Genomic DNA, 27,341 nt, shown 5'->3' on the forward strand with positions numbered 1-27,341 from the left:
GGCACATCTATGCCCATTCTCACAATGGTCAGAGTCTAGGAGACCGGATTTCTGAAAGTTTCATGAATTTTAGCACCGTTAGTGGAAAATGCCTGAGTCCTTTCTACACTACCGCTTTCACAGACACTCTCATGGGCGGAGCTACACCTTCTGGGAAGCTTGAGTCTAAAAAATCCTTGTGTAGCCACAATCTATGTTTATTTGTTGGCAAGAAGCTGAGCCAGTGTAGCAGCAGCAGTTTTCCCAATCTCACTTCTGCCACTGTTGCTGGTCTGACTGGCCTCTCCTATGGATACAATGAAGCAGTAATATGCTGCCAATAAGATTTCCCCAAAAATATTTTTCCCTTGCAGACCTGTGTCAAACCCCATGTAATAAGGGTGCATGGGGAAGAGAAGACTAAGTGGGGATATGATAACACAGTGTTTCTCAAACTGGGGTCACCGCTTATTAGGGAAAGTCCCTGGTGGGCCGGGCCAGTTTGTTTACCTGCCCCGTCCGCAGGTCTGGTCGATCGCGGCTCCCACTGGCCACGGTTTGTTGCTCTGGGCCAATGGGGGCTGCTGGGAGTGGCACAGACCGAGGGACATACTGGCCACCGCTTCCAGCAGCTCCCATTGGCTTGCAGTGGTGAACCGCGGCCAATGGGAGCCGCGATTAGCCGGACCTGCGGACGGGGCAGGTAAACAAACCGGCCCGGCCTGCCAAGGGCTTTCCCTACACGAGTGATGACCCCAGTTTGAGAAACACTGTGATAACAGTTTTCAAGTACATAAAAGGTTGTTATGAGGAGGGAGAAAAATTGTTCTTCTTAACCTCTGAGGATAGGACAAGAAGCAATGGCCTTAAATTGCAGCAAGGGTGGTTTAGGTTGGACATTAGGAAAATCTTCCTGTCAGAGTGATTAAGCATTGAAATAAATTGCCTAGGGAGGTTGTGGAATCTCCATCATTGAGGATTTTTAAGAGCAGGTTGGACAAACACCTGTCAGGGATGGTCTAGATAACACTTACTCCAGCCTTGAGTGCAGGAGACTGGACTAGATGACCTCTTGAGGTCCCTTCCAGTTCTATGATTCCATGTGATCACAGAGGTGAACGATGAGGGACTGGAGAATATATTCATGTATTTCCCCTACTTGAATTAAACACTTTCAACCAAGGAGGCAATGCCACTTTGCAAACAAGCTTACAGTAAATGCACTTTGTGAGAGAGGTTTATATTTCATTCCTGAAAACATAATGCACCATGTTGTTCATTCTCTGTAGTCTGAAATATAGCAAGTGGGGAGGAGCACAGTTTGGAGTGTCTGTGCTGTTGATCACTGTGCATGGATGACGGGGATGTGTAGATGTGTTTGTGGTATAGGCCACTGTGTGTGGACAATGCTGTGTGTAGGTGTCTCTGTGGTTTGATTGCTGTGCATGGATGATGGGGTGTGTGTATGGGAGGATCCTGTGGTGTAGGTTAGGGTTGCCAATTTTGGTTAGACATATTCCTGGAGATTTCATCAAAATATAATCTTTAATTAAAGATTAATCTTTAATTCCTGGAGACTCCCGAACAATCCTGGAGGGCTGGCAACCCTTGTGTGGGTCGCTGTGTGAAGATAGGGTTGCCAACTCTCCAAGATTGTCCTGGAGTCTCCAGGAATTAATCTTTAATTAAAGATTACGTCATGTGATTAAATCTCCAGGAATACATCCAACCAAAACTGGCAACCCTATGATGGTGTATGTGGTGTGGGTGGCTGTGCGTGATGAGGTGTGTGTAGGTGTGTCACTGTGCATGTATGATGCGGTGTGTGTAGCAGTGTCTGTGTGCGGACTGCTGTGTGCGGAGGAGGGTGTGTGGAGGTGTTTCTGTGGTGTGGGTCACTGTGCATGGAGATGGGGGGGTGTAGGTGTGTCTGGTGTGGATCGCTGTGTGTGGAGGAGGGTGTGTGGAGGTGTTTCTGTGGTGTGGGTCACTGTGCGTGGAGGTGGGGGGTGTAGGTGTGTCTGGTGTGGATTGCTGTGTGTGGAGGTGTATCTGTGGTGTGGGTCGCTGTGCGTGGAGGAGGGTGTGTGGAAGTGTGTCTCTGGTGTGGGTCGCTGTGCGTGGAGGGTGTGTGGAAGTGTGTCTCTGGTGTGGGTTGCTGTGCGTGGAGGGTGTGTGTGGAGGTGTGTCTGTGCTGTGGGTCGCTGTGCGTGGAGGAAGGTGTGTGTGGAGGTGTGTCTGTGGTGTGAGTCGCTGTGCGTGGAGGAGGGTGTGTGGAAGTGTGTCTCTGGTGTGGGTCGCTGTGTGTGGAGGGTGTGAGTGTAGGTGTGTCTGTGGTGTGGGTCGCTGTGCGTGGAGGGTGTGAGTGTAGGTGTGTCTGTGGTGTGGGTCGCTGTGCGTGGAGGGTGTGAGTGTAGGTGTGTCTGTGGTGTGGGTCGCTGTGTGTGAGTGTAGGTGTGTCTGTGGTGTGGGTCGCTGTGTGTGACTGTACATGTGTCTGTGGTGTGGGTCGCTATGCGTGGAGGGTGCGAGTGTAGGTGTGTCTGTGGTGTGGGTCGCTGTGTGTGGAGGTGTGTCTGTGGTGTGGGTCGCTGTGCGTGGAGGAGAGTGTGTGGAAGTGTGTCTGTGGTGTGGGTCGCTGTGCGTGGAGGAGGGTGTGTGGAAGTGTGTCTGTGGTGTGGGTCGCTGTGCGTGGAGGAGGGTGTGTGGAAGTGTGTCTGTGGTGTGGGTCGCTGTGCGTGGAGGGTGTGAGTGTAGGTGTGTCTGTGGTGTGGGTCGCTGTGCGTGGAGGGTGTGAGTGTAGGTGTGTCTGTGGTGTGGGTCGCTGTGCGTGGAGGGTGTGAGTATAGGTGTGTCTGTGGTGTGGGTCGCTGTGCATGGAGGGTGTGAGTGTAGGTGTGTCTGTGGTGTGGGTCGCTGTGCGTGGAGGAGGGTGTGTGTGGAGGTGTGTCTGTGGTGTGCGTCGCTGTGTGTGACTGTACATGTGTCTGTGGTGTGGGTCGCTGTGCGTGGAGGAGGGTGTGTGGAAGTGTGTCTCTGGTGTGGGTCGCTGTGTGTGAGTGTAGGTGTGTCTGTGGTGTGGGTCGCTGTGCGTGGAGGGTGTGAGTGTAGGTGTGTCTGTGGTGTGGGTCGCTGTGTGTGACTGTACGTGTGTCTGTGGTGTGGGTCGCTGTGCGTGGAGGGTGTGTGGAAGTGTGTCTCTGGTGTGGGTCGCTGTGTGTGGAGGGTGTCAGTGTAGGTGTGTCTCTGGTGTGGGTCGCTGTGTGTGGAGGGTGTGAGTGTAGGTGTGTCTGTGGTGTGGGTCGCTGTGTGTGAGTGTAGGTGAGTCTGTGGTGTGGGTCGCTGTGCGTGGAGGGTGTGAGTGTAGGTGTGTCTGTGGTGTGGGTCGCTGTGTGTGAGTGTAGGTGTGTCTGTGGTGCGGGTCGCTGTGCGTGGAGGGTGCGAGTGTAGGTGTGTCTGTGGTGTGGGTCGCTGTGCGTGGAGGGTGCGAGTGTAGGTGTGTCTCTGGTGTGGGTCGCTGTGTGTGACTGTACACGTGTCTGTGGTGTGGGTCGCTGTGGGAGGCTGGGCCGCGCTCATACCCGTGATCCGGGGTGCGTGTTGCCGTGTGAGTGCACGCACAGCCGTACACACCGCTTCCCCCAGACTCTGTACTGAACACTGTATCTTACTGTCACCGGTTCTCTGAGGTTCCTTACGGGCGTGGATCCCACACACGGGGGCAGGGAAGAGCGCGAGCCCCATCGGTGGGCTGCTGGGAGTGGGGCCACAGGGACGACTCGAGGCTGGCTCGGGGAGGAACTGCCCTTCAGCCTGGCAGCACCTCTCGAGGGAGGCGGAGGGGCCCATTCTCCCCCCGTCCCCTCACTGTGAGCTCGCGCAGCCCCACCCGAGCTCAGGGCGCGGAGCGGCTCAGGGCTCCGCCTGGCAACCCCTAGGGAAGGGCGGCACGCGCCAGCCACGGAGCCTCCCCGCCGCGCACGCGCAGTTCCCGGCTAGCTTGGGCCTCCTGGCCTCTAGAGGCCGCTGCGGGCCGCGCGAGCAGGGGAAGCGGTTCCGGGGCGCCCCGGCGGCTCTGTTCCCGGCCGATGCCCACGTGCTGCGGCGCTGCCGGAATCAGCGATCCGCGCGGGATGGCGGCGGTCGGGAACCTGCCCATGCTGCTGCTCCGCAGGAAGATCGACAAGCGCAACCTCAAGCTGCGGCAGCGCAACCAGGCGCTACAGAGGGCCAGGCCGCCAGGTACCGAGGCGGGGGGCGGGCGCGGATCCGGGCCGCCGGGTACCGAGGCGGGGGGCGGGCGCGGATCCGGGCCGCCGGGTACCGAGGCGGGGGGCGGGCGCGGATCCGGGCCGCCGGGTACCGAGGCGGGGGGCGGGCGCGGATCCGGGCCGCCGGGTACCGAGGCGGGGGGCGGGCTCGGATCCGGGCAGCCGGGTACCGAGGCGGGCGCGGATCCGGGCAGCCGGGTACCGAGCCGGGGGGCGGGCGCGGATCCGGGCCGCCAGGTACCGAGGCGGGCGCGGATCCGGGCCGCCAGGTACCGAGGCGGGAGCGGATCTGGGCCGCCAGGTACCGAGCCGGGTGATGGTGCTGAGCTGAGCCGGGCCTACTCCCGGAGAGAGCTGGGGGTGGCAGGAGCTGCTCTTGCCCGTCCCACTCGGGGTGTGTGTGTGGGACGGTGTCTCTGGAGGCCTGGCCCAGCCTCCCACACAAAGTATCCGGGGTACGTAGACGAACCTGCAGCGGCTGAGCCAGGAGCGCCGGGCCCAGGGCAGAGCTCAGACGGGCAGGCGGTCCCTGGGCTCTGCCCCACTTCTGTGTCTGGAGCTTGCTGGGGGCCGGGCGCTTGGGTGCCCACGGGAATTCGTGGGAGGCCGGAGTGCGCGTGTGAGCGTTGCTGGTCGCTGGGGGTGGGGGGCGATATTCTTGCTGTAGAACCGGCCTCAGCTCATTATTTGGTTGTTGTGGTAAATGGTAACACGGATCCAGGAACTGTTGTGTCCCTGACCTCACCTTTTCAAACGTGGGCCCTCCTGGTTAACACTAGTGATTATGAATGCCCCGCAGAAACACCCCCGGCCTGCTTTTCAGAGGTGCAGAGCAGGTCCCCTTGAAGTCATTTGGAGTTGTGGCACTCAGCTCCTCTGGAAATGAGGCCCTGATGCTCTTATGTTGGACAGTCAAGAACAGAAGCTCTCTCCATCAGTGGCCACGTTTGAAAATAGAGGTGGTATTGCAGATCTGATTGTCACTGGACTAGGAGCTGAAACAGCTACACTAGGTTCTAAACCAGAGAGAACTTTGAACTCTGTCTTCCATGGGTTTAATAAAGCACACGCCCAACTAGTAATCATACGATCCTGGAATTGTGAGTGGTCAGAGCTTCTGGAATTCTGCAGCTCCTCGTGTATTCTCAGGCATCAAACTACTGACTGTTGTTAATACTGTGCGTATTACCACCACTGCAGAGTTCCAGATGCTATGATATTAGCTAGTGACTAATACCATTTCTCTAATCAAAATACTGGAATTGTTCAAACTGTAAATGTTTGGGATTTTTTCTAATTGCCTTCCTCTTTTGTGTTTTGGATTTGCCATTTCTGCTTCTTCTAGTGGAGACAAGATCTGTGGATACCTCCGACCAAGTTACGAACAATGTCATTTCTGAAGAATCAGAAAAGCAACCTCAACTAATAGCTAACAGTGAAGTAGCTGAAGAAGCAAAAAATTCTGAATCAAAGAAGAAGAAAAAGAAGAAGAAAAGGCAGATGATTAACACAGAAGAGGGTATGTCATCTTCAGTCTTACTTAAAATGTTATCCTCTGAGTTCCCCCCGTAAGCTGGCAGTAGTGTCTTTCAATGGGCATACAAAACTCTACTAGTGTAACCAACTTCTGCCAGCATTGATCTTGCAGCTACTCCTAGGGCTGTCCTGAGAATTTATGGAAAGTTTAGTGTGATGATTCCTAGGGGTTATATCCAGATATGACCAATTTTATGTAAACCATATGCTAGAAGACTTCTAGGTGCCCCATCTCTCTGTTGCAAGAGGAGTGTTACCCAAAGGTTTGTGATGAATCTCTGAATACTTTACTGTTTTAAGAGTTTTGAAGGGACAGGTATCTAAATAAACTGTATATGGTCATATGCCTTAGAATTCATTGCAATACAAATAAAATCCTAACACATGTAGTTGTAAATGTTAATTAGTCATCACAGCTCCCTCTGTGAAGTAAGATATTAAGCATTTAAATTTGAAATGTATGGAAAGTAAGGAAAAGAGGTTAAGTAGTGTGACAAAGTGGTTAACTTTGTCTGACCTGGGATCAGAACACAGGGATATTTTAGTGTCCTAAGCTTAGTCTATACTGCCTCTCCTACCACTGAACTGTCCCTTACTGTGAACAGAGGTCATACTGGTGAGGTAGTAGGCTGTCGCTTCAATACTACAGTTAGCTGGAAAAAAGCTTGCATAGGGACGGTGAGGATAGCACTGAACCTGTCCTGAAAACTGTTCTGATGTCTTCTAAGGCTTCGTCTACTCTGTGAGTTAAGGGTGCGATTCCCCTGCTCATGTATACATACATGCAGTAGCTCCATGAGAGCTAGAGCAAGCGTAAATAGCAGTGTAGCCAGGGTAGCACAGGTACAGGAGACGTGGCTGGGCTGTGCCAAGTACATACCCACTGGTTTCAGGCAGGTTTGTATTCAGCACAGGTAAGTTACTGCGAATACACAACTGTTTATACTTTTGCTAGCTCTTATTGAGCTACCATGAGCATGTGTACGTGAGCAGGGGAATCACAGCCCTACCTCATAGTGTTAGACATAAGCTTTTAAAAAGGTCCTGATTTTCACAGACCCCACATCAGCTTGAATAACTCATGATCTTTGCTACTGATTTTTTCCCCTGCATTTACAACCTAAGTGATCTGTTTCCTATTTTCAAGGCTACAAGTGTTAACTATTTGCAAGTGCAAAGTGCTATGAGGTTCTCAGATGAATAGAACTGCAAAGTAATACTACTCTGAGAAACTGAATTTCAGAAATGTGTTCCTGACAGCAAATGCTACTATAACAGAATATTTTCTCCAGGTTAGTTGGTGACATGACACATTAAAAAAAATCAAGCTGGATAAAGCGTTTGAAAATATACTTAGGAATTGCACTGAAAGGCCTAATAATTTTCTCTCTCATCCTCTAAAACTCATGCAACAGAATTTGATGAATGATACCTATGGATACACTAGAAAGCTTAAAGCATGCAGCTGCGCCGCTATAAATTCTGTAGGGTAGCCACCCTAAGCTGGCAGGAGAGAGCTCTCCTGTCAGCTTTTAATTAATCCACCCCCAACGAGCAGCTGTCCCTGTGTCAGCAGGAGCAGCCCATCCGCCGACATAGCGCTGTCCACAATGGCACTTAGGTCAGCGTAATTGAGGTCACTCAGTGGCTTATTCCCATCCCTGAGCGACACCGACATAAGTGGTAGTGTAGGCATAGCCTCAATGTTTTTGCGTATCATGTATGTAGTATTTATAAGTAACAACTTCAAACACATCAAATTATTTTTAAATGAAAAACAAGTTGACTGTCATTTATTTTAGCTGCACAATCATTTAAGGGAAATAATCAAAGTAATCATTGAGCTTAAAATGTAAGTGTATATTAATAGCTAGTGATTTACATATTGTAACAGACCTGTTTTTCTCTAAATGAGAGAACTATACTGTAATGCATATTAAACAGTTATCAGTCTACTTGTTGAACAGGGATTCTGCGTTTTCATCTGTTCTTAAACAGAGAAAACGTTTTACGTTAAATACTCCATCATACAGATGTTAAAATATTTCAGTATTTCCTGTTAAGACATGGAACTTTGCCCTGTAGTTGATTTCCATTGTTAACTGTGTACCTCATGTCTTTCTGTTCAGGAGCACCTCTTCCCAACATTTTATAGCACATTTACTGTACATAACAATGAGTGTACAGTGAATGTAAACTAATATTTATGTCCTATAGATATTGGTAAGCTAATGCACTTGCCTACTTTGCAAAGGAAAGGAAGTAACTTTAAATGTTGTTTTAAATTTTTTTATCCCTTCTTGGTTGGGAGCACACCCTCTGAATATGAACTGATGCAGTGTTGCCTGCGCTAGCCTGTGGGATGACTTCCTGAAACAGTTTTTTTTTCTCCCTGTGGGTAGATAAAAAGCATGAACTAAAATGAAATTCCTGCTATATTGAAATGTGCATGAGCGATTTACATACTGGGGGAATAAATATCCCGTTATCTCTTTTTTTATTATAATAATGGTTGCAAAGAATATATCTAAGTGAGACTTGTTTGATATGTTCATTCGCTCTAAAAATACATTCATTTCAGGTACAGAAACTAAAAAAGCAAAGACTGAAGAACAAGCGTTTGCAGACATGGAGGATGCAAGAGATAGTAAGGATCCTGAAGTGGAAGAAAATAGTAAGGATCCTGAAGAGAGAGAAGTAATGGATGAAGATACCGAAGAGCCCAGTTTACCTCTTGGTGTAACAGGTAACTTGTGTCAGAGTTTCCATATCTCTGTTTTTCTTTTTGCCTAGAGCCAGAAAGCAAGTTCTGAAACTCTCTTTAGAGTAAATAATTTTTTTCAAACTTAGGTACTTAAAGTTAGGTGTCTGACTCTAAACAGCCAAATAGTTTTTGCAGTAGGTTTTTCTTGTTAACATTTGGCAAATATCCGATACTTCTAAGTTGAATGTCAATTTTCATTTGGGAGGGCCTGCTCTTTAATAGGTTTTTATGTCACTTACATGTTTGATTTGTCTTAGTTCCCCTAGGTTTCCTTTTCTTATTGACGTAATGATGAAGTACTAACCTGCATAAGATAAAACTGCTTGTAGTAATCAGATACAGTAACTTGAAACTTAACTTGTTAATTGCGAGATCAATTTAGCCAAGTAGCCAATGAGGGTGGGCAGGTTTGAAGAAACAAGGTTGAGATGATTGATGAACTTTTCTCTTCAGGTGCTTTTGAAGACACCTCATTTGCTTCACTGTCTGATCTAGTCAGTGAGAACACGCTGAAAGGAATAACTGATATGGGCTTTACATACATGACAGAAATTCAACATAAAAGTATTAAACCCCTTCTGGGAGGCAGGTAAGAAATACATTTTATTTTTTTTTTTAAATAAAGGAGCATGTGTAATTAAAATTCCACCTCAGTTTTGTCTCCATGTGAAATGCAAACACCTTAAAAGTATTGGGATTGCAATTCCGCCCTTGTACACAGACTGGCTTAGTGACATCTCTGCTATAGCATTAATGAAACTATTGAATACTTTTGCAATTTAGTATATATTAGTCCCTAATACTTATGGGTTATGTTCTCATTTATTTGTCTATTTAGTCACTTTAATAATTGATGCCCTGCATGACCATTACAGGTTCAGGGTCCCATCCCTGCCCCGCCCAATGTTTTACCAATAATTAATATTGAATGTGTTATTTATATGGTATTTCCATCTTGTGCATGTGTTTATATATGTTTTATTTCATTATGTGTTTATATTTTATATAAAAATAAAGATTTTTAAAAGTATTGAGATACAACCTATTTGGATTGTATGAGTTTTGTAATATTTTGTAGAAAGTCATGGTTTTTTTAGTTCTCATGTGTTCTAAGTACTTATATATGGCCCTGCATTACCGAAGTACAAGTATCTTCCACATATTTCCCCAATACTTTCACATAATTCCAAAGCAGAATTCATTTTTCATTTCATTGCTTTCTCCCAGCCTTCTGGAGAAAGTTTGTTTGGTTGATGGACACTCACACAAAGTAAACAAATAAGCCTATGTTGTGCTTGTATGGTTTGTGTGAAGAAATTGAGGGGAAAGCTCAGTAGACATTAGATTTACGTTTAGTTTTGAAAGCGGGGAGGTATGTGATCTTTGCTCTCTCTTGTGAGTGAGTTCCATAGTGTAAGTCCTACCCCTGTTAAAGTTCCATCTCTTGTTCCCATCGAACATAACTAGTGAAAAGTCAGTCACAGGGTGAGGGGAGAGAGTCTCTGAGCCAATTCCATAGCAAGTTCTGACTGCTCTGGAGACCAAAGTTCTCTGCCTTGATTGGATGGTTCCAGTCACAGTTGACCAGGGCTGTTTTTGAATGGCTAAATACTTAACATTATCAAACCTTTGAGCTGTTAATTTTTTCTCTACAAAAGTAACTAAAATTTTAAATGCTGCTGACAATATGAAAAACTAAATATTTTCTTCCTAATTATGACACCTACAGAGATATTCTAGCAGCTGCAAAAACGGGCAGTGGCAAAACACTTGCTTTCCTCATTCCTGCCATAGAGCTTATCTACAAGTTAAGATTCATGCCTAGGAATGGTAAGGCTCTTTCTATGCTTCTCAATTAAGTTGAAGTTATTCTTAGGGAGAGAGGGAAGGATACCTTGGTTTAATTTTTGCTGAAATGAGCAACTTCTTTTTTAGGAACAGGTGTTCTGATTCTTTCACCTACTCGAGAGCTTGCCATGCAGACTTATGGAGTTCTGAAAGAACTGATGACTCATCATGTTCACACTTATGGCCTGATAATGGGAGGCAGTAACCGATCAGCTGAGGCACAGAAACTTGCAAAAGGGGTCAACATTATAGTGGCAACACCAGGTAGACTTCTGGATCACATGCAGGTAGGTAAAATATCAGGTAGCCATATGTATTTACAAAACAAAACAAAAAATCCCACCCATACATAGTTTCTCTGGCTGACTTGGTGTTCATTAAAATCTTGTAGAACACCCCTGAGTTTATGTTCAAGAATCTGCAGTGTCTGGTAATCGATGAAGCCGATCGCATCCTGGAGGTTGGGTTTGAGGAAGAAATGAAACAGATCATAAAACTTCTGCCAAGTAAGTAAAATTCTGTGTCATTCCTAGAAATCATGTTACCTTCTGAGCAGCATGTTGGTCAAGGAAGGAGAGAACTAGGAGAAAAGGCTTCGGGTACAGTAGTTTTAGTATTAGTCTTGGAACGATTGTCCTGCACTTTCTAATGCTTGTTCTGACTCTGTCTCTCTCTCTGTATCACACACACACCCTTCTTAATTCAGTATACAGTAGTCAGCAGAAACTTCTTTGTTATATTTTACCATCTATAGATAGATCAACTCACCACTGGAGTGCCCCCTCATGGCTGGATGTGGGTTAGCAGGCTCTCCTCCTAAAGCACCCCCTGCTAACAGTCTTTTTTGCCTGCAGTGCTGCTGCTTGCAACTCAACCTTCTGGCCAGGTCATATTTAGTCCCACCCCATCAGGGATGATAAAGTCCAGCAAAAAGGAATGTCAGATCCCTCCATCCAGTCTGCCACCCTCAATTCTGGGTCCAGCGGTCCATACATCTTTTTCTCAGGGCTCCCATTAGTCCATATCTCATTTTCAGAGGCTTTACGCTGCCTTACCGGTGGCTGGTAGGGAAACCCAGCCCCTCTCACTAAACTGGGTTTAAATCTAGGGACCCTAGGACAGGCAGTCAAGATTCACTCCACCATACTCCTTGCTGCCTCCTCCCTGGACTTCTTCCTGCTGAGCCCTACTGTGGACTTTCTCCTCACCTTACAAAATGCTTCCTTTTTCCTACAAGTCTTGTCACTCCCTACTACCAGGCCTGAGACAGCAACATTTCTCCCTGCAGCCCCCTTCTGCTCCATACGTCTTCTCTTTATAGAACCCCGCTGGTTTCATCATTAATTGTGGTTGACCCATCCCCCATTTGTAACCAGCTGGGTTAAATGGTCTCAGAACCACATTAACCCGTTCATCACCTGTATGGGGTAGGCACTCCATCAGACCATCGTTTATCTGAAGGACAGGCTTTTCATGGGTACTTTAAAGAAATAATATAGCCCATAGAACAAGGTTTCTCAAACTGGGGTTGCCGCTTGTGTAGGGAAAGCCCTTGGCGGGCCTGGCCTGTTTACCTGCCCCATCTGCAGGTCCCACTGATCGCAGCTCCCACTGGTCGTGGATTGCTGATCCAGGCCAATGGGAGCTGCTGGAAGCGGTGCGGGCTGAGGGGATGTACTGACTGCCGCTTCCAGCAGCTCCCATTGGCCCAGAGCAGTGATCTGTGGCCAGTGGGAGCTGTGGTCGGCTGGACCTGTGGGCGGGGCAGATAAACAAAGCGGCCCAGCTTGCCAGGGGCTTTCCCTACACAAGCGGTGACCCTAGTTTGAGAAACCCTGCCATAGAAGTTAACATAAGAGATGTCTTTCATTTTTATCTAGGACATCTTTCTGCCGATGCAGGCTCGTTCCCTACAGTACAGTGTTTTCTGACACAGTTTAAATGTCGCATGCTAAAAGGTTTCCATCCCTTCACTTGGGAATCTCCTACACATATTCAGAGGGCTTGTCTACATCAGAAAGTTGCAGCGCTGGTGAGGGAGTTACAGCGCTGCAACTTTGAAGGTGTACACATCTGCAGGGCACCACCAGCGCTGCAACTCCCTGTTTGCAGCGCTGGCCGTACTCCCGTTTTTTCTCGGGTGTAGAGGATCCAGCGCTGGTGATCCAGCGCTGGTAATCCAATGTAGACACTTACCAGCGCTTTTCTTGACCTCCGTGGAAGGAGGAAGCCTCTGGTAATCAAGCTGGTCTCCTTCCCTGCGGTTTGCTGGGTGGCTCCGGGAACGAGAGAGCAAACCGCGGCGAAGCGGGTCTCCTTTCCCGGTTTGCTCTCGCGTTCCCAGAGCCCAGAGCAAGTAGATCTCCTTCCCTGCGGTTTGCTGGGTGGCTCCGGGAACGCGAGAGCAAACCGCGGCGAAGCGGGTCTCCTTTCCCGGTTTGCTCTCTCGTTCCCGGAGCCCAGAGCAAGCAGATCTCCTTCCCTGCGGTTTGCTGGGTGGCTCCGGGAACGCGAGAGCAAACCGCGGCGAAGCGGGTCTCCTTTCCCGGTTTGCTCTCTCGTTCCCGGAGCCCAGAGCAAGCAGATCTCCTTCCCTGCGGTTTGCTGGGTGGCTCCGGGAACGCGAGAGCAAACCGCGGCGAAGCGGGTCTCCTTTCCCGGTTTGCTCTCTCGTTCCCGGAGCCCAGAGCAAGCAGATCTCCTTCCCTGCGGTTTGCTGGGTGGCTCCGGGAACGCGAGAGCAAACCGCGGCGAAGCGGGTCTCCTTTCCCGGTTTGCTCTCTCGTTCCCGGAGCCCAGAGCAAGCAGATCTCCTTCCCTGCGGTTTGCTGGGTGGCTCCGGGAACGAGAGAGCAAACCGCGGCGAAGCGGGTCTCCTTTCCCGGTTTGCTCTCGCGTTCCCCGAACCCCGAGCAAGCAGGTCTCCTTCCCTGCGGTTTGCAGGGTGGTTCGGGAACGCGAGAGCAAACCGGGAAAGGAGACCAGCTTCGCCGCGGTTTGCTCTCGCGTTCCCCGAACAAGCAGGTCTTCTTCCCTGCGGTTTGCAGGGTGGTTCCGGAACGCGAGAGCAAACCGGGAAAGGAGACCAGCTTCGCCGCGGTTTGCTCTCGCGTTCCCCGAACCACCCTGCAAACCGCGGGGAAGGAGACCTGCTTGCTCGGGGGTTCGGGGAACGAGAGAGCAAACCGGAGAAGGAGACCAGCTTCGCCGCGGTTTGCTCTCGCGTTCCCCGAACCTCCCTTGAAGCCGCCCAACAGCGCTGCAGTGTGGCCACATCTAACACCACTTGCAGCGCTGGTTGCTGTAAGTGTGGCCACTCTGCAGCGCTGGCCCTATACAGCTGTACTAATACAGCTGTAACAACCAGCGCTGTAAAATTGTAGATGTAGACATGGCCAGAGACTACTTCAGAAAGTTTATCCTGATCCTTACCTGATTTTTTTTCCCCCTATTTCTAAATTTCATCCTATTACTCCTTGTATTGCTCTTTTATAGCAGGCAGTCTTTCTCAGAACCCCTGAAGAACTCTTTCATCTTAGAAACAGGAAAACATGAAACAAGGGCATTTTTTGCAAATATGCAGGCTGATGTATTTAAGAGTAGTAGCAACTTAATATGCAGTATGTAAAACCAAACAACAAAAGATGAGTAGAGTAGCCACTCATACTGATAACTAGAGAGACTAAAACTATAGGGAATCAATTGTCTTATTGTTCTTTGCATCATAAGTAAAAAGGATTGTGCTTGATTTCCTCCCTGACCCCCGTACATTTAGACAGGAGTGAAACATTGCAGGATCAGTGCCTATGTTTGTATCAGGCAATGGGATCCAGGCAGGCACCCCCTTCAACCTGTGCACTGTCCCAGTGAAGTCAGGAAGGCTCAGCGTAGGGGTTGTCCCACACAGCAAAAGTAATGTGTGTACACATGTAATGTATGGTGCTATGGTATCACCTCTGTACCAGGAAATTAAATTAAAAGGAAAACTGTGTAAAACTGATAAAATAAATACTTTTTTGTGTAACGTATTGGTTACCTTGCTGCAATGAATTTCAGAAGTTTTTTTGAGGATACAAAAAAGCATTTGATATTTATATGAATGAAAAAATATGCAGTTATACTAGCTAGAATTAAAATCTGATTTGGTAGGATTGCTATTTTCTGTGTGAACAGCAGTGCAAATGAATATGAACATCCCCTAAAGGGAAAGGACTGCTTAGGGTTTATAGGTATTGAATATTTTTTAAAACAAGCATTGCTTTGTAGGGCATGAGTACATAGTGTAAATTACATTGATAGTGGCTGTAGTAGAGACAGACATGATATAGTAAAACCTACATTTGCGCACCCACTGAGGAAAACAGGCAAAACGCACACCAGGAGCCCTGCAACTGCATCTTGTGTCTGCTATTTGCATAATCCTCTGCAAAAGTGAGATTATTTTCTGTGAATTATTTCAGAGCGCAGACAGACCATGCTTTTTTCTGCTACACAAACTCGAAAGGTTGAAGACCTCGCTAAGATATCTCTGAAAAAGGAGCCACTGTATGTTGGAGTTGATGATAACAAGGAAACAGCGACAGTAGATGGTCTTGAACAGGTAAAGTTAAGCAGAAATACGAGTAAAAATAGATGTAATATGTGGACAAACTGCTTCTAAACATCGATTGTTATGTGCATTCTATAAATGTAAAGTATAGTCTTAAAGTTAAGGTGGGCTTTGGTCATCCTGGTTGGACAACTGCTAGTAGATTGATTAAATCTCTCTGGCATTAGCCACCTATAAGGAATTATTTACATTTAGTAGATGTTGCAAGTTAAGCAATACCAACAGCTTTGGTATTAGAGCTCCAATTCACAATCTCTTCAATACTGTGAGGTGAGGGCTGCTGCAGAATTACAGGTTATTACATCACCTTTCCATAGATGTCAAAGACTTGATCAGTAGCAGAATTTCTTTTTAAATAATGTGCTTTGAAAAAAGATCTGAATTTTAAGGACCCAGGAGTTAGATATTGTAAGGTGTGTTATTTACAGTGGTTAAAAAAATTTTGGAACATCTTTGTTGTTGTATAAATAATGTAACTTCTACTCATCAATAATTCCCTAATATACGTCTCTTCGTTAGACAATTTATTAAGTGTACTATATGGATGTCAGTTCCCAAGAAGGTGAGAATGGGAAAAAGAGAACATAGGTGTCTAAAAGTTTTGTTTAATATTGCTGTAGAACCAAAGACTTAAACTATATGTTTTAAAGCTCCATTTGTTTGCACTGACTTAATTGAGTTATTTGAAACAAAAGCATATTTCATACCTGTTTTAAATAACTGGCTTTGAATGATTTTCAGGGATATGTAGTGTGTCCGTCCGAAAAAAGGTTCCTTCTGCTCTTCACATTCCTCAAGAAAAATCGGAAGAAAAAGGTGATGGTGTTTTTCTCGTCATGTATGTCTGTGAAATACCACTATGAACTACTCAACTATATCGACTTGCCAGTCATGGCCATTCATGTAAGTATTTTCTTAAGTTAACCCTTTCAAACCAGCTTTCTCTTAAAGCTGGTCTTTTAAATATGTATCTGAAGAACAAGTTTTCCGTCAGTGAGACGGAGTTGTGTTTTGAAAGAGCATTTTCCATCAAACATCGTTTAGAGATTCCAAGTTTGATCACTGAAAATGATTTCATCATGCTTCCATGTTGTGGAGGTAGTGGAGCTTTTCATTGTCTACGTGGGAATTAACGTTACTATTATTTTTAGTTTAGCATCCTTGCTTAATAGTCTCCCCTTTACTAAGCAAGCCACCTGGGTAGGTATTTATATTTGGTAGAATTTTCAAAAAGGAAACAATAATTCTTTTTTGCCACATGCTTCAGGGATCTCTTCAGTTCGTAATTTTAAATTTTGACTTTCAAGTGGGGATGCAATGGATACGTGTTTTTATTTTGTTATATTATCACAACTGCGGCCCTAAATAGTTGGGAATATGGACTAATTGTATACTTGATTTAAGGTGATAAATACCGTATGAAACAAACATAATTGAGTTGTTAAGTCACCTCAGTGTGTTTTGTTTGTTTTGGAGTTTTTGGGTCCTGCTAAGGTCTTTGTACTGCATTCTGAATGGAAGTGCTAAATCGGGGGTGGGGAGGGAGGAATCTTAAGTTCTTCTGTTTCTCTCTAGTCTTGCAAGTGTTACTGTTTTACTCTCTGATCCTTCAAACAATTAGGCATATCCTTAACTTTAAGCTCTTGAATTAGTCCCATTGCACTGTATGTTCGGAGGATTGAGCTTTATTATTATTATCATTGCTTTAGAATGTACAGTGTAACCTCCTCCAAAGTAGTATTTATGTTACTGTGTGCTGTACATCAGCCTGCTTTGTTTATGCACTATGAAAATGGTTCTGCTTTTAAAAGCCATGGATGTGTGGGTATGTATGAGTTGGTTAGATGGAAAGATGCTTTAACACATTGTTTTAAATCTTCTTAGTAACCCCACAGTGTCTGAGATATATTTCTTGTGTACATGTAAAGCTACAATTCTGAAGGCTGATTTGCAGAATTTTTTCGTTGTTAACTATTTCAATCCTGAATATGTTTTCTCCTAGGGCAAGCAGAAACAAACTAAACGGACCACCACATTTTTCCAGTTCTGTAATGCAGATTCTGGAATACTGTTGTGCACTGATGTAGCTGCCAGAGGACTAGATATTCCTGAAGTTGATTGGATTGTCCAGTATGACCCTCCAGATGACCCAAAGGTATCTTGTCTCCTGCAAATGCTTCTGATGTGTCTCTAACATTCCACACTTTTGGAGAAAGTATGGACTTAATTATCCCTCTACAGAAAACTGTTAGGCTCAGGCAGGGTTTGCATCAAACAACTGACTTTCTATTGTTGTTCCTGGAAAATGCTTGATGATTACAATTCATGTGCTGAATGCACCACTTATTTGACGCATTCAGCATGCTTTTAAAATGATTGCCTGTTGGAAAAAATTATGTGCACTTAGACTTAACATTTAGTTAATTTTAAAAATGAGTCAAAAGAAGCATAAGGTTGCATGCTTGCCCTTAAGTCCCCCCTGACAATTTTTGTGATTTTTTTTTTAAAGTCCCTATTTTCCAGTTAGTTTTTCTTCCTGTTACTATGTGAAAGACCCATACGAACAATTGCACAAAGTAATCAAACTGAAAAAAAAAGCAGAAACATTAGTTACAGTAATCATAGATATTGGTTATAATAACAATAAGTAAAATATTTTCAAATGGATTTTTTTAATTGAGTGTCTCTTCATCAAACCTAGTGCTTCAGGGTTGCAGCACTTGGCTTTTTTATCAGTAGATTTCAATGTGGTGGGCAGAATTTACATCATTATGGATGAGAGACTCCATAGCTGCAGTATTATTAAGTTGGTTTTTCTGTTAGGCTGTTCACATTTGCAAGAGTCAAAAGCAGATCTCATTGACCCAGGACCTTGAATCAGGACATGGAAATATTTATTTTGCATGGTGTTAAATGTTGAGTTTGACCATCATCTTCACTGATATGAGCATATTCTGGAGATAGTAATAGTGTTAAAGAAATTACTTAGCGTAAGAATTTTGATTTCAAATTATTACTTTTTTTTAACTATTCTTTTTCCAAAAAGGAATACATTCATCGTGTTGGTAGAACTGCCAGAGGTATAAATGGAAGAGGACATGCTCTACTCATTTTACGACCAGAAGAATTGGGTTTCCTTCGTTACCTAAAGCAAGCCAGGGTAAAGTCATGTGTAGCATTTTACTATGCTGCTGGAATTTTTTGATGTAGAAACTGTAATGATTAATCAAGTGTTTCAGTATTTTAACCGAAACCCATTTTATTGCTTAGAAAATGTTTAACTGAATAATTTAATAGAAATGCAAGGTGGCCACTGCAATAGAAACTAAATAATCATTTAAGTTCCAATGTAGCTGGAATCACTTGACAATGCAGCTTAACGATGTGCTGTGAAAGAGAAAAAATGTTTCTGTGAGACCTCTACCAAAACCACTAGGTGCATGGTGCTCCAACAAAAACAAGGAAGACACAACCCTAGTAATATATTTTTAAAAGTCTCTATTTTAAGAAATGGCAGGAAAAAAATCACAAGTTTCAGTCAGTAGTATATCAAAAGGCAGCACAGCTGCTAAACTTACCAATTCCTCATTTGTTTTCTCAGCCTTGAGTCACTGCCACATTTCATTACCATAAAGGAGAAATGTCCTTTCAATGAGAAGAACATTAGTGTAAATATTGCCGCTCATGATGTGCTCTGATTAAAAACCCGGTATTTCTATAGGAGCAGGAAAGAGGCGGAAATGCCTTCAAAATACCTATCTCAAGCCTGAATTCATATAGAAAAAGTGGTTCACTTTTTCCATCATTTTCAAATTCAGAACCTGACTCTGGAAAACCCACCATTCTCACCCTGGTGATAGAATGCTTTGCAGCAAAAAGCCCTGCAAAAATACTTACTGGAACTTTTAAAGAACATTATTTGAATAATGAAAAGAAGTCAACTATCTGCATATTCTTAACTTGCCTTCCTTTAGGACTTGTTTACATTAGAACATTTTGCTATTTTATTTATATCAATATAGTTAAAGCAGCAAAACCACATAGTGTGGACCACAATTAAATGGATATAAAAGTGCTTATACTGGTATAAGAGATTATACTAGTGTAACTGTGTCCACACTAGGCATATTACCAGTATTAAAGTTATAATTGCTTACTTAGCAGTCATAGTTATACTAGTATCACCTTTTCTAGTGTAGATGGGGCCTTAGTTATCATTTTCTTTAGGTGAATGCTGTAAGTTTTACTTGCACCTTCTTATATAGGCTATATAATACTGCGTAAGAGTTATCTAAACACCTTTTTTTTTATTTTATTTTTTTTTGGTAGGTACCATTAAGTGAATTTGAATTTTCCTGGTCCAAAATTTCAGACATCCAGTCTCAGGTATAAAGTTATTTCATATTAGTTCTCTGACTGTTTACATGAAAATTATTATAGATGTAGACTAGCCTGCTCTTACAAAGCAATTGAAGGTTTAAAGAAATTGTGGAAATCTGCTTACATGATTTGAAAGATTCCTCTAGATATTTGCTCTTAAATGCTAAACCCTCATGTCATTACAGCTATCCATGACTTTATTATGATACCATGTTATAATTGCAGATACATTGTTTCATCTGAAGTATCAAATTCTGCCCTCATAACATACAGGTAACCCGTCATTGACTTCAATGAGAATGAACATATGCCTGTTTAGAAACAGGACTTTCTTCTTCGAGTGATTGCTCATGTGTATTCCACTATAGGTGTGCGTGCTCGCCGCGTGCACCGGTGCCGGAAGTTTTTCCCTTAGCAGTATCCGTAGTGGGAGAGCACCACTGCCACCCCTGGACGCCATAAAGGGGGCTTTAATCTACCATAGTAATTTTAAGTATATCTTTGACTTTATCCACAGATATAAACCTCTATTCATAAAGTGTGTGTACCTAACACAATAAATATAGGGTTTTTCCCCTTACTAAATAAGGGTGTGTGTTCCATTTACTTGTCAGTAATGTAATACTTCATAAAAGGATTACTCTGTACCTCTGCGAACAGGAAAATCTAGAAATGACATTTGTAAATTCTATAATGCACAGTAGTAACCTGTTTAACTGGCCTGATTTACATGCTGTCATAATCCAGTGGAAGATAAATCTGTTTAATGTTCAGCTATAATGTGATGAGCATGGAATAAGAATCTAAGTAGACTAGAATAGGCATTTTTTTGTAAATTTGGAAAGAATTCCATGTTATACATACATACATTCAGTAATAAAAGTGACTACTTCGAATTTAATTTTAGAAAAATAGATTTTAAAATTTGGAGTGAGCTGTTTTTTAGTTAATGCATAAATTTTGTTTTTATGCAATTTTTCTATAAATATGATTTTCAATTGGCTTGAAATCCTGACTCAGCAAGGTCATGGTTTAACCTAGAGCATCAGAACTGATGAGCTCACCGTTCAGTTTCTGTTCTGCTTAAGTTGAGCTGAATTTCAGAAAGATGCTCTGTTTATTTTTTCAGAAGGTTGTCACTTTTGATTCTAAATGCAGAAATTAGTGAAGCAATGTATTTGGGTATTGGTGGTGTGTCAGTCTATTATTTTTGTGGAATTTTGCAGTCTTTTCTGAATATTTGTGATTAGTTGGTATATGCAGAACAATAAGTCTTGTCAATTCTAAATAGTAAAACCCTTCAGTTTAAGGAGAAAATTCAGATATGCATCAAGGGAGAAGCTAACATTGCCTGCTTTAGTGGTAGAATCTCACAGCATATGCAGATCTTCATAGACTGATACAATTTTGATATTAGAATATCTACCAGCCACCTTTGTCCATTAATTCCAAGCTCCCTTGTTTGTACCACTTAAATATAGCTATAAAGTTAAGCTAAAGAGAATGCATTCAGACAGTGTAACTCATTATTTTTGCAATACTTTTTAAGATTACTTTGAGGCTATGTAATGTAATTCAATCCCCCCCCCCCACCCCCCGATTTATAAAGACACATTGATAAATTTGTATTTTGCTGTAATAGTTCAATTTTTCTGAAGTGAATATTATGGTTAATGTACTAATTGCAAATTACAAGCAAAATGAGTTATTTGCTGTATAATTTATAAACTGGTTACAGCTGTAATTGGATACAACTGTCTTGCCTTTCTTTTTCCAGCTTGAAAAATTGATTGAGAAGAACTATTTCCTTCACAAGTCAGCCCAGGAAGCATACAAAGCATACATTAGAGCTTATGACTCCCATTCTCTGAAACAGATCTATAACATCAATAACTTGGATCTACCCAAAGTTTCCCTTTCGTTTGGTTTCAAAGTCCCTCCGTTTGTTGATCTCAGTATCCTTTTATTGCAACGTGTCAAAAGTAATTTATCTGCTTAACATTTCTAATGTGCACATCGCTGGAGTATCTAAGTGCAAATGATAGTTTTACTATTAATTATCTAAGCAGGTCCTAACCCTAAGAGAATAGTTTTATAGAAGTTAACCAGCTATTTGCCAGTTTTAATATTTGTTCATGACTATGTATATATGGCAGGGCAAGAATAACAGCATTTTAATTTTTGCATATATAGTGGATCTGGGAATATTACATGTATATTCTTGAGAGTAATTTCCTCTTTTACTAATGTGGGGTTTGCACAATGAGATACATCCGTGTAATGGTTGTGGTCCTGGGGAAAGACAAGTATAGGGACTGCTCAAATTGTTTCAGAACTACTGGTGGTAAAGGCTGACCCATTAGTGCAGTCCATAGTGTGAGAAGGAACAGAGTTAAACAATTTGAAAGAAGGAAAAATAAAAAACAACCAAAGGAATGACAAACACTAGGTGAGTTTTTAGTTTGACAGGTTTTCTCCACCCTAGAATCCACTAAGCTTTTGCTCTGTAAAATGCCAGGCACACTATTATTTTTTTGCCCTGAAAACATCCCACCATACTGAAAAATGTGACAGTTAAGTTGGTTTAATGTTTATTGTCTGTATTCCTTAACCAAAAATTCCCAGATGTGAACAGCAGCCAAGGTAGAAGATTGCAAAAAAGAGGCGGAGGTGGAGGATTTGGTTACCAGAAATCCAAGAATGTCCACAAATCCAAAATCTTCAAACACATTAACAAGAAAAAGTCAGACAGCCGGCAGTTTTCTCGTTGAAGCTGTCCACTGAAATGGCTTTTGTCATTAAAATAGACTCTCTGTGAAAATAATCTTACAGATATTTCCTTTGCAAATTGCTCAGGTTTAAGCTGTGCTCTGTTTAAATTTTTAAAATTTTACATTTGGTTTCTGGGTATATCTTATAACATTTCAAAAGCATTTAAGTAAGAAAAAAGAGACTGAGAAAACTAAGTGATTTTGGAAACTTTAGTCACAAAGGAGAGGATAGCTGTATGTAACCTTTTTTTACTATAAATAAGTTAAACACATTGTTCCTGAAAATAGAACACATTTTCAGTGTTTTTTTCTATAAGATATTCTCCATTTTTTCCTCACTTCACCCTCTAAGCACCCATCAAAAAAAGCAATTCTGAATACAGTATGGTTGTGCATAGCAAGAGTCCTTCAGAGTATTCAGAAATTAAAGGGGATGGCAGGTCACAGACTATTTTTACGGCACAAAATAAACAATCCTTGTTTACTTGGGTCACTGGACTTCTTTATAAAGCTACAAAACTCATTGCTTTTTCTAGTAAATAAAATGAATATGAAAATTCTTGATAAACAGATTTCTATGAGCATAATGTGTTTTTAAACCATGAAGGAAAACACTTTGGTCTGTGTCTCAAAAAGTACAAAGGCAAGACTACAAAAGCAAACTTAATAGTATATGTTGTGTGACATTCTTGAATTGCTTTTTGATAACTGTGTTAATATGCTAATTTATCTTCCAGAGGAGCAATCTGCTTGCTTCAGCATCTTCTCTCAAATTTAGATTTAAATTTAACCATCTCTCATTTCTAAAATATATTCTGTTAAAACAAAAATATGCAAATAAAATGATACACCTTTATTTAATCTGTAGTATTCTTTATGAAGAGGGTACAACAAGAACTGTTGCAACTATATTCTGTAACAGTGTATTACTTTTTAGTAGCCATTCCTTGGATCAGTGGTGAGTAAAGCCAAAGATACAGAATTGAGTGAATGCAACACAGATTTAGAAAGGTGAAGTAGGGTGTAAATATAGGGAGATCTTGGAATGAGAAGTGGAAAAGAGAAAATACAGGGGAAGGTATAGAATACACATTAGTGGGAAGGATGAAGTAGGGAAGGGTAACCCAATAAGATTGTAAGAGTGAGGGCAGTAAATTGATTGACAGTATTACAATTAAATACTTTGCACAGTGGACAATAGACAACTGACTTAGTCCTTTAAATTGCAGAGAGTATGGCAGGGCACGTATTTTCACTGTGGTCGATAGATTTAATCATTGGGCTAATCACCAGCTATTTTTCATGTTTCTCCCCAATACCACTGCCCTGGTAGATAACTAGTATTCTCGTAAGGCCACTGTGAGGTAGAGAAATAGTATTATTCCTCTTTCAAAGATGCTAAGTGACTTGCCCATGCTGCTAGGGTAAGTCAGTAAAAAAGAAAAAAATCAGACTCACAGAATCCTGATTCCATATCCCTGCAACATATCTCTCTCTGTGTAGCAGCTCAAATTTCATTTTACCCTCCCCACAACTCCCAAAATGAGGTAGGAATTTCCCTGACACTCAGACATTCAGTTTTTCAATCTTAATACTGATGTGAACAGATTGTGAATGTGTTCATTTGCATATAGTTAATTCACTAAAACCACCAATACGTTTTTAAATCAGCAAGTCAGACGTAAAAGTGAAAGACTTTTTGTGTAGAAAGGCTTGACTCCTTTGTTTTGTGGGGGGAACATTAGTGTTGAGAGAAGGAGCGTGACCATTCTGTTATCACTGTTAGCCTATACATAAACGCATACCTGTAGCACTATGAAGAAACATTTCCTTAATCTGGCACTTTTAAGGCTAAACTCAGCTGCAATTTTTAAAAAATAAATGTTGGTCAGTTAAGAAGTTTGGATTTTTGATACATCAAGTTGTTTGGATTTAACAACTTAAAGCTTCACTGGTTGCAATGAGGAGTAGAAGCTGTTCTTTAAATTAAAACTGCATTGATCCTATCTCTCTCTATACCTAGCACAATGGGGCACTGATCCTTGACTCCAGGTTATATCCTTATACAAATAATTGTTAAAAAGTCTCTAACGTGTTTTAGAAATACCTATGAAGTATACAACACCATAGTATGTAAGGGTTTGTCTGTATGTGAAAGTTACACCAGTTTAACTTTAGGTCTCTTTGAAACTGGTGCAAATGGCTGTGTGGACACGTATTTCAGTTTGGCTTAAATTGGCTGGGAATAGGTTTAAGCAAAACCGCAAAAAGCTATTAAACCAAAGTAAATATTCACTCAGAGGTCTACAGTGGTTTAACTAAGGCCATGTCTACACTACAAAATTGTCAACCTAACGTACGTCGGCATACAGCTGTCCTAGTAATTACATCGCTTGTGTGTGTTTATGCATTGCTTCTTGGGTTGCTGGTGTGTGTCCTTACCAGGAGCACTTGTATCGCTTGTACTGTCAGTGTGGGGCATTGTGGGATAGTTCATGAAAGCCAGTAACAGTCAACATAAGCAATGCAGTGTCTGCAGTGACACTGTCAACCTAATTACATCAACCTGACTCATGGAGGTGTAGTTAAGTCAGTGTAGCAGGGCAGTTATTCTGACAGGAGAGAAATGTAAGTGTAGACACGTCCATAGGTCGAAGTAAGTTGCCTTGTATTGACCTAACTGTAGTGTAGACCAGACCTAAATTGATTTAAAACAGATCTAAGTTAAACTGGTGCAACTTATGTCTGTAGACAAGGTCTCTGTATTTCACAAGTAAGCAGCTTGACCTAAATAGCATGGCCTCCATCACCACAGTACCTGAGGACTTCCTATGTGTTTATGCTCACAACAGTCCTGTGGTGACATATCTCCAGTTTTGCAAATGGGAGCTGAACCCAGAACTCCTGTCTGTTAGCTACAAGACTCTTTCCTTCTAATATTTTCAGAACGGAATGCTGTCAGTGAGCAACATTTCACTCTTCCTTCATACGAAGAAAGTTGTCTTGTTCAAATCTAGTTTTTAATAAAGGGAAGCAGTCTCTGAGAGTATTATCCTAAATTTTTCTTTCATTAGCTTAAAACTATTATTCCTAGTTTTATCTCCTTCTGCTTCCCTAAATAATTTCTCTCCCTCTTTGTTGAAGTCAATGGGAGTTTTGCCACAGACTTCAGTGGGACCAGGATTTCACCCTTAGTTCATAATCTTCTCAACTGTTGCGTTCTCCAGGCCCATAATCAGAAAACAATAGCAAGTGATCTCTCCATATTGTCTTTCATATTTAATGAAAGAAAACTTCCTTTAAAAAATTGTTACTGAATTTTCATTCTGCCATACCTAAGAGCTTCAGGAACCGGAATACACTGCTGTAGAGTTTGGGATCAGCTTGCGCTGGAAGACAGCAGGCCCTTTTAGAGGACATCTTTGCCAACAGCTTGGAATGCTCACTTTCCCTATAGAGGGACCATAGTTGGTTTTACTTAAAAATCCTAGATGTATTGTACCCATGCTGTATCTATGGGAATACTTACATATTCTACTATTTCATGTTGCAGTTTCCTGACTAATCAGAAGAGTAAGTCCAGAGGTGACTGTATATATGTATTGAAAGACAAGGACCACAGCTCATTGGATTGTGTAGATGCATAGATATCCTTCTCCCCAGTTAATGCATCGTTAATGAAAAATACATCTTATAATGGAATATCTGCTCATTCAGATCAGGTGTCTGTTTCTACAAGGATGTTACTATAAGTTTCAAAGATCAAACTGATTGGAAATCTACAGTTTCCTTTACAGCTTCCCCTGTTATCAATCTTGTGAGCAGTTAATAGACCTCAGCCATCAGACTCTCAAGGCTTGTCTCATAAGAATGACTGATAGGTTGTGAACTAATACTGTATTCCTTGAGAAATTGCCTCCTCTCTCTTCAAGAACCTTGACAAAGAAATTGGACTTTTTAAGCTAGTTAAAGCGGTGATCAAAACTGGAAGAAATTTTTTTGACATTTTCTAGAACAAGTCCATAGAGGAATTTTCCAGTGCCTAGATACTACTCATAATTGTGAAAAAATTTGTCATGATACAATCACCTCTCTTATGAATGCTGTAATATGGTGCAGTCCTAGACAGGCATAAAATATCCCTCACTTTCAAATCTTTCAGGGCGAAATGTCATAGGTAGACAGTGAAGATTTACTAACACAAAATAGCAAGGTTTTGTGGGAGCTGAATGCAGACTAGGGCAGGTTTTTATCTACACTTGCTTTACTGTAAATAGAAAAACACTTCTTAAAAACCTGTTTCTTGCATAAATTGATGGCTTAATTTCATAATGAACAGTGACATTCTGATGATTGAATTCACACTGGTACATTAAGGCCCTGATGCTGCAGTGTCTCATGCAGTGTGCAAAAGGTGGATGTTCATCCGGCTATAAGCTAAGTGTTAAGCATAGCTCTACACATCAGAGTAAGCGTCAGGCAGCTTTGTTCTTCATGAAGGATGTTCTGGAGCCAATATGAACCATGTTGAAGGTTTATCTAGTTCCCAAAGGCATATTTTCAAAATAAAAGATCACATAACAGTCATAGCCTTGTTACTACTCCCTTAAGAAGCCACAAATGGATTGAATAGCTTGGAGGTTATTTTTTCAGTCACTGCTGCAGCTGGTCCTCCCACATCAGGATTTGAGGCACTTTGACTAGGTCAGCCAAGAGTTCTCTCTATCATTTCTTGTTAACCTATTCTCTGGACTTGCAGAGGCCTCTGTGTTCCAACCCTCTCACTCCAAACTCTCAAACCAGCATTAAAGTCACTCTAAGATATTTGTTCTTTCCAAAGCTACAAGTGGTTCAAATTTTACTAGTGGTTTCAGTTGAATCCATATCGGGTCTGGATGATATTAAGAGAAATGTCTACATTTCTTTCCTACCTGAAACTAATTCTTTAGAATCTCTCCAACTTTAATGTGGAATTGTGAAAAGATGAGGTAGGTTGGCCTTCTAATTAAGACACTGGACAAAGATGTAAATGATCTAGGCTCAGTCCCCTGGTTTTGCCAGGGTTTTTTGGGGGATGGGGAGGGGAAGCAATTTAGTCCATCTGCCTGTCTCACTTTACCATCTCTAAAATTGGGGATGAGATTATATATATGTAAGTTATTTATAGTAGAGACTATCTTACT

At 42.7% G+C, this 27,341-nt stretch overlaps 1 protein-coding gene across 1 annotated transcript; it reads left to right on the forward strand.

Moving 5' to 3' along the window:
• The first annotated feature begins 4,023 nt into the window (after positions 1–4,023).
• DDX18 (DEAD-box helicase 18) lies at positions 4,024–23,014 on the forward strand. Its single transcript, XM_050916019.1, has 14 exons — positions 4,024–4,221; positions 5,596–5,769; positions 8,368–8,532; positions 9,004–9,139; positions 10,280–10,380; positions 10,486–10,685; positions 10,790–10,904; positions 14,859–14,998; positions 15,749–15,910; positions 17,010–17,162; positions 18,054–18,167; positions 19,337–19,393; positions 21,165–21,342; positions 22,013–23,014. Exons 1-14 carry the CDS (start codon positions 4,068–4,070, stop codon positions 22,156–22,158), a joined length of 1,995 nt encoding a protein of 664 aa, XP_050771976.1. The 5' UTR covers positions 4,024–4,067; the 3' UTR covers positions 22,159–23,014.
• The last annotated feature ends 4,327 nt before the right edge of the window (positions 23,015–27,341 follow it).

Source organism: Gopherus flavomarginatus, chromosome 10, assembly GCF_025201925.1.
Source record: "Gopherus flavomarginatus isolate rGopFla2 chromosome 10, rGopFla2.mat.asm, whole genome shotgun sequence".
In the NCBI taxonomy this organism is placed as follows: domain Eukaryota; kingdom Metazoa; phylum Chordata; order Testudines; family Testudinidae; genus Gopherus; species Gopherus flavomarginatus.